At 46.0% G+C, this 11,037-nt stretch overlaps 1 protein-coding gene across 1 annotated transcript; it reads left to right on the top strand.

Annotated features, from left to right (window-relative positions):
- The first annotated feature begins 4,393 nt into the window (after positions 1-4,393).
- On the top strand, positions 4,394-5,563 carry LOC135377044 (uncharacterized). Its single transcript, XM_064609394.1, has one exon. It carries the CDS (start codon positions 4,394-4,396, stop codon positions 5,561-5,563), a length of 1,170 nt encoding a protein of 389 aa, XP_064465464.1.
- The last annotated feature ends 5,474 nt before the right edge of the window (positions 5,564-11,037 follow it).

The following is an 11,037-nucleotide window of genomic DNA, read 5'->3' as shown; positions in this document are numbered from 1 at the left end:
GTGAGCCGGTACCACTGGCGTCAGAAAGCACGTCACCCGATGCATCAAAACTTTCATCGGAATCAGTACACGCAGGTGAACGTGTCGGTTCTAGGAGTGCTGCACCAACGTCGTCAGCCCTGTCACGTTGTTCCTCATCGAAGAAACTGTCTGAACTGTCCTCATGTGTATCACTGAGCATAGACGCGAGATGCGAACGCACGTTTTCGGCTATACGTCGACGCTTCTGTCTGTCACCAACATCAGAAATTGCACGCCTTACTCGCCTCATTGAGAGGTCCAAGGACAGCCAGATAAATAAATTCAAGAGTTCAACTTACTTTTGAACGGAAAACGTTCGAATTGTCGCGGTTTCATCCAATGAGCACAGCGTGTACCTGCGTCCGACGACCGTTGACCATGGTGATGATGATGACAGCTGCCTGTGATAGTGATGGCGATCGTCACTGCCTGTAGGAGCGATGGCAGTTCTACAAACATGTTCGTAGTTGTGTATGCAAATGCCACCTGCTTTTACAAATCGTATTATTAATATGAAGCACGAAATTTAAAGTATCCGTGCAGTTTTTGGCTTGCATATTATATGTCCCGCCACATGGCGCACGATGTCCCGGAGTCGTCTGCTATTCATGCGGTCGTCCTCTACGCAAGTCAGCCGCATTTCTCACTGGGAAATCGGCCTAGAAATGCCTTTTCTGTCCAGCGGATGCTTCATGTAAGCTTAAGGTGCGGTCAACGAAAGGACAGCCAGGCAAATGTGGCTGCGTCTGTCCGTAGGCACGCGAATCCATGAGTCTCACTGAACCGGATATGCTTCGAAAGTGAAAGGTCAATCCCGACACTTTTTTTCGGTTTCTGTGTTCCAAGGACGCGTCTTTTAAAGCATAAACTGAATAAACTTACGACATTCCGAGATGTCACATGTGAAACGTCGCAGCGATGTTGCGGAACAATTCTAGACACAACATTTCAGGGAAAACATCATTAGAACGTTTCTATGTGTTGAATTCGTAACGTTTCAGAGGGAACGTTGAGGGTACAGTGGTTTTTTGTTGACAACGTTGCGCTCACATTGTGTACGTTGAGGCAACGTTGCGGCAACTTTTGGTGCTACCTGGGTGATACTGAAAGTACCAATGTACAAAGTTGTGTGTACTGCGTTACAAGCAGTTTCAATGAGATTTGCGTTGGAAGTATTTGTTCTTCAGTGTATTAAAATAATTGTGACTCAAAACCCTGCTACATTGAATTACTATTACCTCGCTTCGACCAAGAGATGGAAACATTGTGAAATTTGTGCTGCTGCTCAGGTGAAATGAAAAATATTTCCTGTGTCATAATGGCATGATATGCACAGTGTACAGTGGTGGTAATAGAACGTCCGATGGACATCCATATGTGCTTCGGATGTATGTCCATGAGAGGGGAGAAACATCCAGCTAGGATATATCTGCAACGTAGCAGCAACGTGATCTGGACAAGCATTCGATCATCTGTAGCGTGTCGCTTCAGCGTAATTTGGATATATCTGGATATCCACTGGACATACTAAACGTCCCAGCTGAACCATCCTCTGGATGTCTAAAGGACATATGTGGTTTATTGGGATCGTCCCCCTCAGAAATGGCGTGACCAGCACTCTTCACTCCAAGGCTGTCGTCGAGCTGTCTTCGATCGTCGCGGACCTCCATGAACACCCTCGGTGACCCCCGGGGGTCCGCGGACCACGCTTTGGGTACCACTGCTCCAGAGCATTCTCAAAGCTGCCTCACATTGCTCCCCTTACTCGTCACGAATTTCACAATCATGTTCGCAAGGCTTGGTGAGGTTTAGGGATTGGGAGAAGCAGGTTTTTAACAGCATCCTCTAGCTACCTCTACAAAAACCACGTATACGCTCTGCGAATGAGAGAAAGAAAAGGTTGGAGGAGGCACGGTGACAAAGCGTCTGTCCTCTGGAAAGCAGGAATAAGTGGGCATGCTACAACGCTATGGTGAAAAAGACGAAGCAGCGTGGACCTTAAAGCTCAGCTCCGCCGATTTTCGACTGCGACAGAATGGAGCCATGCTTGGGCTGTGCGTTCGTTTCCGCACAGGGAGCATACATGTGAAAAATTTTCACCTACTTGTTTGTAGTTTTTAAGAAAACAATTTTTAAAATTTCCCTGGTACGGCGGTCCTGTGGTCGGCAAACCCTGACCAATCCCGGCTTCGTCCTGGCTTAGCCGCACTCGTGGCTTGGCTAACGCCGAATCGTCGATGCGATGGCGGAGATCTATGGGCGAAGGTGAATGCTTTGGGTCTATTCCGTGATAATTGCTGTCGTTAATAGCCTCAAAGATAGTTTTGCCGGTCTTCTTTAACAAGCCCTACAGGATGGCCTCGTTGTGCAACGACGGCCGTCGTGAGCGGACATTCTGTGCCCGCACTGTGCTTCATGCTACCAACAAGACCTAACACCTAACGTGCGACGAACTCGTACGCATTCTCAATAGCTTTGGCAGCGCACTATGCGTGGACTTGCTGCGCGTGCAGAAAGCACCACCAAAGCTATTGAGAACGAGAACGAGTACGTGCTCGAAGACGAAGTATTTCTTATAAGAAACATGATAAAACGGTGCGGTGGTCCCCGATAGCTCGTGACAGCTATTTCAGCACGATACAGCGGCCATGACGGAGTGTAAACACAAACTGGTTGCCAGGCAGAGCTGGCTAGGTGTGGCTATCCAATCCGCGCAGTCCCATGTATGACGTCACAAGTGGAACCGCCGCCCGGTAGTTTTTCTCAAAGTTCTCACGAAGGAGTATGGAAATTTGGAAAGCAATGTGCGTTTATGAATGAAGTTGGGACCACGGTTCTGAATATCACAACGTCTTCATACTTTCGGAACAGCAGCGGAGCTGCACTTTAACGTTCAGCTATTGTGGTGCCTTATTTGAGAGCAGTCCAATGAGACTGTTCTACGTGCACGAGGGGAAAGTGAAAAACTGAGGGACTCTGCGAAAGCTGATCTACTTGCATGGCATATTGTAATGATAATGCCCTTGCCTGCGTGCGTTCTGGATGTAATTTGGTCTCGTGCTGTTCCCAGCACTTGTATGTTTGTGGCATTGTCTTCTCTTTTTATAACTTTGCTTAGAAATTTGATATGTACTAGAAATGCGTACGTCATGGCTGGAAATACGAGGGGGATCTACTGGCTGAGTCACCGCTTTGGACGGGACCGGGCTCTACTCACTTTGCCACCGGGCAGGGGCGGGCCTCATAAAACATGAAGGCCCGTGCCGGACCAGGCCATTTTTCGATCTCCGCAGGGGACGTCAGCATACGCTGATGTTTGGTGAGTAGCGCAACCACCTACCCCAGCCCCCAGTCCGAAGGTGTTACCTACCGTTCTGAGGAGAAAAGGTTAAGGTATAGAAACATTGAACAGTGGCGGTCGGGGTCTTCGTCAAGGCCCCGCCAACGGGTTATCACTACTCGGAGACTTTCCCGTATGTATGAGCATGAAGTGCGGATAATACTTGGGGTTGCTCATTTCATCAGACCTGTATAGGGCAATCTTTCATTAACTCTGAGATCGGGGCAAAGAATCCCAGGACCGAAGTATTACAAAACCGTTTACAAACAGTTCACTGCTAAGTACGTCGTTGTAACAAGATCCGATGCTGAAAAAGACAAAAGCATACCGCTGGGAAAGATATCACCGTTTTTTATATAAAAAAAAAAACTGTGGCATCTCTGTAAAAAATTGTTGAAATAAAATGTATAAGATCTGGAGACTTCTAAAATGCACAAATGAATAAGCTTGACCATATCCCGAACACCCGGCGTCGGGAACTTGGCGCCCCCATCGCCCGGCAGCAGCCGCAGTAGCCCCCTCCTGCACTCACGGTTGGGTCGCCGCAGGAGGGAGACCCCCACGTATAGCTGTGCGTGGCTTTCCCGTGGCTGGGGAAAGGGGGATCCTGGCAGTTGAGTGGACTCGGAGGTTGGTTGGGACCCTTCGGGGCCCCTCCGGGAAAACAACACACTGCTTTGGCCCCTGCTTCCCACAGACGGGTGATCCTGGAAGGCCCGGCCAGGACTATCCAGCTAGTCGCCATCTCGCTTTTCATTACTTTTTTCTTTCTTCTGCTCTCCCTCTATCTTTCCTCCTTTTCACCTTCTTTGGCGACAAGGGTCAACCTTGGGCAGTCTTTTCACTCTCCAGAAGCTGCACTTGGGTATAGTGCAGAGGGATGTGTTAATGTGCAGAGCATGTTCCCTTGGTTGGGGTCGGTGCTGGCCGACACACCTACTGCACTGAACACCATATATTTTTTGCATGGACACTCAAACCTCTAAAAGACGTGATCGGCCTCCTAAAAGAAGCCGCAACGAGGCACTAACTATGAATCTTCTTAATGTGACTCAAGAACCCTGGTTCCCAAAGTTTCTTATCCTACACTCAGAAGACCAGAACTGCCCACTCGAAAAGATATCTCCCTTTGTGACTGCAAAGGCTCTAGAACAGTTAATAGGGAAATCCTATGAGGCCAAAAAGCTAAGAACAGGTGACATTCAGGTTCTAGTTCAGACCAAACAACAGAGCGCAGCCCTCCAATCACTAAAGAAAATTGGCGATACACCTGTATCTGTCACAGCACATCGCACTCTGAACATTGTTAAAGGTGTGATTTCTGTGGATGAATTGCTCCCATGCTCAGATACCGAAATAGAAGAAGGCTTACAAGATCAGGGAGTCGTGCTCGCAAAAAGAATTGTAATGCGCAGGGAAGGCAAGGAAATACCAACTAAGCATGTAGTCCTGTCCTTTCAGCTCCATACACTTCCTTCTTCCTTGAAGGCAGGATACATCAACTGTCAAGTAAGAGCATATGTTCCTAGCCCGAGGCGCTGCTTTAAATGCCAACACTTTGGACACAGCTCGCAGACCTGCAGGGGACATGCAACATGCCCAAAATGCGCTGAGAAAGACCACACACCAGAGCCTTGCCAAAGTAACGTAAAATGTGTAAACTGTCGTGGCGAGCACCCCGTCTACTCCAGGTCGTGCCCCCGATTTCAAGAAGAAAAACAAATCTTAAAAATAAAGACAGAGCAAAACATCACATACAAAGCAGCTAAGACACAACTGGAATTTCAGAATAAAGGCACTTTTTCCGAAGTGGTGCGCAGGGGAGTGGCACCACTCGGAGTATCTGTGGAGACCCAGACTCCTGGACCTCCACTCCACACTCCCCAAAGAAAAGAGAGGGCCACGGAAGTGTCCCCTCAGGCTGGCCAAACTGCCAGCCCAAACGGGACGGCAACAACCTCATCAGAGGTTGCTGGCTCCCCTTCTGTTTGGGACGAGATTACAAGCTATCCGTCCCAAGCCCTAACCATGGAAGTTGACGACGACGACCGCTCATCACAGAAGTCGTCGTCGAGTCTTCCAGCTGGTTCTTCTCAGGGGAAGGACAAGCGGGAGAAGTCAGGTGGTAGAGCAGCAGAAAATACCCCCACCAAGAATACAGGCTCCATAAAGCCATGCAGAGACAACACAAAATTCACATAAAATACACACACTACACAATGCAGGTGTTCCTTTTCCTCCTCCTAATTACCTTAATGAAGCCTAGCATTATCCTTCAGTGGAATTGCCGAGGCCTGCTCGCAAATATAGATGATGTTCATGATGTTTGTGAAACACACACTGCCGCCTGTATTTGCTTGCAGGAAACTTATCTGAACCCCTGTAACCCTAATCCATTCAGACAATGGAATCTCTTTAGGAAGGACCGATCCAACACAGCACGGGCTTCTGGAGGTGTCGCAGTTCTGACACGAAAACACCTTCCTGCAAGGTACATTCCACTAAACACAACACTTGAGGCTGTTGCTATTCACATTTGTCTCGATAATGTAATAACTGTATGTTCTCTTTATCTTCCACCTTCGATAGCTGTTAAACAGAAACAAATAGAAGATATTTTGGACCAGCTTCCCGCACCGTTCATTCTGCTTGGAGATTTCAATGCACACAACATCTTGTGGGGGAGCCAAAAAACCGATAGTCGTGGGAGAATGTTGGAACGAGTCCTCCTTGCAAGGCCTGTCTGCTTACTAAATACGGGATTGCCAACGTATGTAAACTCTGCATCAAGGTCGTTTTCCGCAATAGACATCTCCTTGTGCAGTTCTTCTCTTTTCCACTGCATGGACTGGAGAGTTGAACAGAATCCCCGAGGTAGCGATCATTTTCCGGTCATTATTAAATTGCATGGTTACACTAACAACATAAAAACTCGTCCACCACGGTGGAAATTACAAGAGGCAAATTGGGACATATTTGAAAGAGAAGCAAATTTCCTGTCTCCTGCTTTTCAGGGTTTGAATGTTGAGGAGGCAAATAAATTGGTCACTCATACAATTATAAATGCCGCTGAACAGTCCATTCCGCAAACATCTGGCCGACTCCCCAAGCGCTCCAAGCCTTGGTGGACGAGCGATTGTGGAAGCACACGCAAAGAACAAAACCGGGCGTGGGGTGTCTTTCGACGGCACCCCACTACAACAAATCTAATTGCTTTCAGAAGAGCTCGGGCGAAAGCACGTTGGACGCGAAGGCAAGCAAAGAAAGAGTCTTGGAGAAATTTCGTATCATCCTTAAATAGTAACACTCCATCAAAAATAATATGGGACAGACTAAAGAAAATAAAGGGCGACTATACAAGCTTCTGTGACCATTGTTAGAAATAAATGGTACAGTGTGTCAAAGTATGGAGGAGCAGGCCAATGCCCTCGGGGAACATTTCCAACAAGTGTCAAGTTCATCCCATTACAGCAGAGATTTCCTAAAAATTAAATCACCCTGAAAGGCATGCAGTTGACAGTGGGTCAGATGAGAGGTGTGGTTACAACTCACCTTTTTCAATGGCGGAGCTACAAAGGGCTCTGTCATCCCCTAAAAACTCGGCACCTGGACCTGATCGCATAGTGTACTCCATGCTTAAACATCTGTCTTCATTAAAGTCTCTCCTGGATTTCTTTAATTTTATCTGGCGAGAAGGTGTTCTCCCTTCTGGCTGGAAGGAGGCAACCATAGTTCCACTGCTGAAGCCAGGAAAAGATCCCTCGCACCCGTGCAGTTACCGACCCATAGCACTGACAAGTTGTCTGGGGAAGACCTTTGAGCGCATGGTCAACAATCGTCTTATGTATTTTCTAGAAGAAAATAATTGTTTGGATAAATATCAGTGTGGCTTTAGAGCTGCGTGCTCAACAGTCGACCAACTTTTGCGTTTGGAGACTACCATTAGAGAAGCCTTCGTCAGGAAACAGCACTGTATGTCTGTTTTCTTCGATCTAGAGAAGGCATATGATACAGCATGGCGATATGGTATCCTTCGAGACTTGCATGCACTTGGTATACGTGGCAGAATGTTCCAATGTATTACCAATTTCCTACAGGGAAGAACTTTCAGGGTACAAGTTGGGACAACACTATCTCGTCCATTCATCCAGGAACATGGTGTCCCGCAGGGATCCGTACTTAGCGTGACCCTTTTCATTGTAAAAATGAATTCTTTAGCAAGTGTTATCCCTTCATCAATCAAATACTCGTTGTACGTCGACGATGTTCAGATTTCTTATTGCTCCTCTAACCTATCGGTGTGCGAACGTCAGCTACAGCTAACAATAAATAAACTGGTTAAATGGTCTCAGGAAAATGGCTTCAAATTCTCTCCCGACAAGACAGTCTGTGTTCGTTTCTCGAAGTTTCGGAGAATGTTCCCAGACCCCACTCTTTCTATGTGCAACCAAAGTATAAGCGTGAAATCTGAACACAAATTCCTTGGTCTCATATTCGACGAAAAAACTCTCATTCTCAGCTCACCTGAAAACCCTCAAGAAAAAATGCATAAAGTCTTTGAACATTTTAAAGGTACTCTCACACCGATCCTGGGGAGCAGATCGCGATACGTTACACCGGATCTATGTCTCCACTGTCCTTTCAAAACTTGATTACGGTTGTGTGTGTATGGGTCAGCACGACCTTCTACTCTGAAAATGTTGGACCCTGTACATCACCTGGGACTGCGCCTGGTCCTTGGAGCTTTCCGGACCTCGCCTGTCGAGAGCCTTTACGTAGAAACCAATGAGTGGTCTCTCGAAAGGCGGCGGTTCTACCTGAGTACGTCATATGCATTAAGGATTAGAGGCTACCCACAAAACCCGGCGATCCCTGCTGTAAGAGACACACAATATAAACAACTCTTTTTAAAGAGGCCTTCAGCGGTATTGCCATTTAGTATGCGCATGTCTAAGGAAATTGAGCACTATGGCTTTACAGAATATAAGTCCATGATCCTTGAGTGCAGTAAAAAAATCCCTCCATGGCAACCTCATCCAAAATATGATAGATCACTCACTAGATATGACAAACGTAATACCCCAAACATTGTACTGAAACAGGAATTTGAGCACCTAAGGAAAACCTTTGGCAATCATGTTGAATTCTACACGGATGGATCGAAAACAAATATTAGGGTTTCATGTGCTATGGTTACTGGAGTTGTCACACGTTCACACCGGCTACAGAACACCATGTCTATTTTTACTGCTGAAGTGTATGGAATAATTTTAGCCCTCAACTACATCATACAAAACCACATAAGATCCTCAGTAATATACACAGATTCTCTCAGTTCTCTGCAGGCTATTTGTAACATACACCCCACTAAAAACCTGGTAGTTCATCGTGCAAGGAGCCTGGCAAGCACTATAGCTAATAGGGCCTATCAGGTACTCTTCTGCTGGGTACCCAGTCATGTTGGCATACCTGGCAATGAACAAGCTGATCATGCTGCTACGGCTGCGTTAACAGGTGACATAACCCCTTTCGAAATTCCATATCAAGATCTCAAACTACGTCTGAAAAGATGCATCAATAATGACTGGCAAACATCTTGGGACATGCAAACCAATAATAAATTACACAGTATCAAGCCCTATGTAGGCTCCAGTTCACCTGGTATGTCCAATCGACTATATGAAGTGTTATCCTCCCGCCTTCGTTTGGGACACACATACTTGACACATGGGTATCTTCTACGAGAAGAAGACCCAACGGAATGCAACCACTGTGGTGAACAGCTTTCGATCATTCACATCCTCATCACGTGTCCAGCGTACCAACATCTTCGTCAACATCATTTTTCTCCCTTTTTATAGAACCTTTTTGCCCCTCCATCCAATGCTACTGCTGGGAGATGACAGCTTTGTTCCTTTTGAGAACGTGTATAGGTTTTTTAAAGATACTGGATTTTTAAAAGATCTGTGATTTTAAACACTAATGTAACAGTTACTTTAAATTTTAGTCCTGCACATGTAGTTTTTAACTAACTAGTCTTCAGTGGTATTTGGCGCACTATGGCCTTTGTAGCTGATGCGCCAATAAAACCCGGATCAAATCAAAATATCCCGAACACTCATGAAATGATGGGTAGAAGAATTTCAGCTTCCTTACATAAAACATTGAACACCTGCAGTGTTATAGCGCACCTGTTACAGCGTGATCTTAGTGTCCGAACTGATTGACGTTCCATGTGAAGAAATCTTGATGGAAATTAAGCATCAAGACGTCATAGATGTCTTCTTTCAACAAACAAGGTGTCCCAGAAGACGTGTCATTCAATTATAATTAAAAAAAATCTACTCCACCTAGAATCACGCGATCAATGGCATTTCTTCTGGCAGGTTTTTGCCACCTCCTGATGTGAATGTCATGTAACTTGATGTCACTCTTTACGAACTGAACTCGAAAATTTGCCAAGTAACGGTCGCTTTTTTACCTCATCAATGTGAAGCACGTGCCAAATTTACTCAAAGACGAACGTCATGCTTTTCAGAATGCCCAGAGGCTTGAGCTCGACGACTTTGAGAGCCCTTGCTGTCAGTCCGACAAAAGGAGGTTGCTAAACCCAGCACACACAGGGATGTAGACAAAGCGAGTTCTTGAAATTGGGGGAGGGAAGGCATCATCCCAGCGGAAGCCAGATGCGATAAGCCTGTCTTGTATCTTTCCACTATCCTTATGTGGGCTGAGTTTAGCAAACTGTTTTGCAAACTCAGAAGCAAACTAGTCCGACTGACAAGGAGGGTGTACAAAAAGTCGCTCCGAAACGCACGATGTTCGGCTATTTTCTCTGATGGGATAGCTCCTCAATATCAGTGTCAATTATCCTGGACTTGAGTAAGTTCGGCAAGCAACAAGCAAGCTTTACTTGGCAAATTTTCGAGTTCAGTTCGCAAAAATTGACATAATAAAACTTTAGTTAGATGACATTCACATCAGTAGGTGGCAAAAAGCTAGTAATAAGAAATGCATTTGACAGCATGATTGTTGGTGGTGTAGTTTTAATTATGATTCAATGACACGTTTTCTGTATAGGGTAGCTGTGGTGGTAGCAGTGAAAGGGCTCGCCGTTGCAGGATAGATTACACATCAGGGTAGATTACAGCAACCCTCATTGGGAGCCAATCAACAAGATTTTAGCTGCAGGAAATGTTTGTTGTCTCAGCGTCAAATAAGACTACAACTCCATGTACAGTGCTGGACAAAAGATTACGGAACACGCTCCGGCGCATTCCTTCCTCAGAGTGACACGCGAGCGGCGAATGGTTCCATACGGATTTGGAAACATGTGATTGGATTACCTAGGCACACGTCTGTAAATCCGTGCGGTCGCATTCATTGCTAGAGCGTCACTCTGAGGAAGGAATGCACAGGAGCGTGTTCCGTAGACTTTTGTCCAGCACTGTACGTTTCTCTTTGTAGTTTCAACATTCTTCATGAATTTGCCGAGTAAACTAAACTGAACGCCACTAGATGAGATTTTAAAAAAAGAGGTGATTTCAATCGTTGCTCAACGTGCATAAACGACACAATTATTTCATCGGTGCAAAAATATAGACATGGAAAAAAGAGGCATAGATGTTGGTGAACAGACGATTAAGGCATAAAGGAGACCTACTTCTCTGAGCCAC

The sequence above is a fragment of the Ornithodoros turicata genome, unplaced genomic scaffold, assembly GCF_037126465.1.
Source record: "Ornithodoros turicata isolate Travis unplaced genomic scaffold, ASM3712646v1 ctg00001480.1, whole genome shotgun sequence".
NCBI lineage: Eukaryota > Metazoa > Arthropoda > Arachnida > Ixodida > Argasidae > Ornithodoros > Ornithodoros turicata.
The sequence above is the reverse complement of the archived record's forward strand: the minus strand, read 5'-3'. Positions and strand labels throughout refer to the sequence as shown.

Excerpts from the sequence above, each read along its gene's own strand:
- LOC135377044 (XM_064609394.1), top strand. The coding sequence starts at position 4,394 with ATGAATCTTCTTAATGTGACTCAAGAACCCTGGTTCCCAAAGTTTCTT.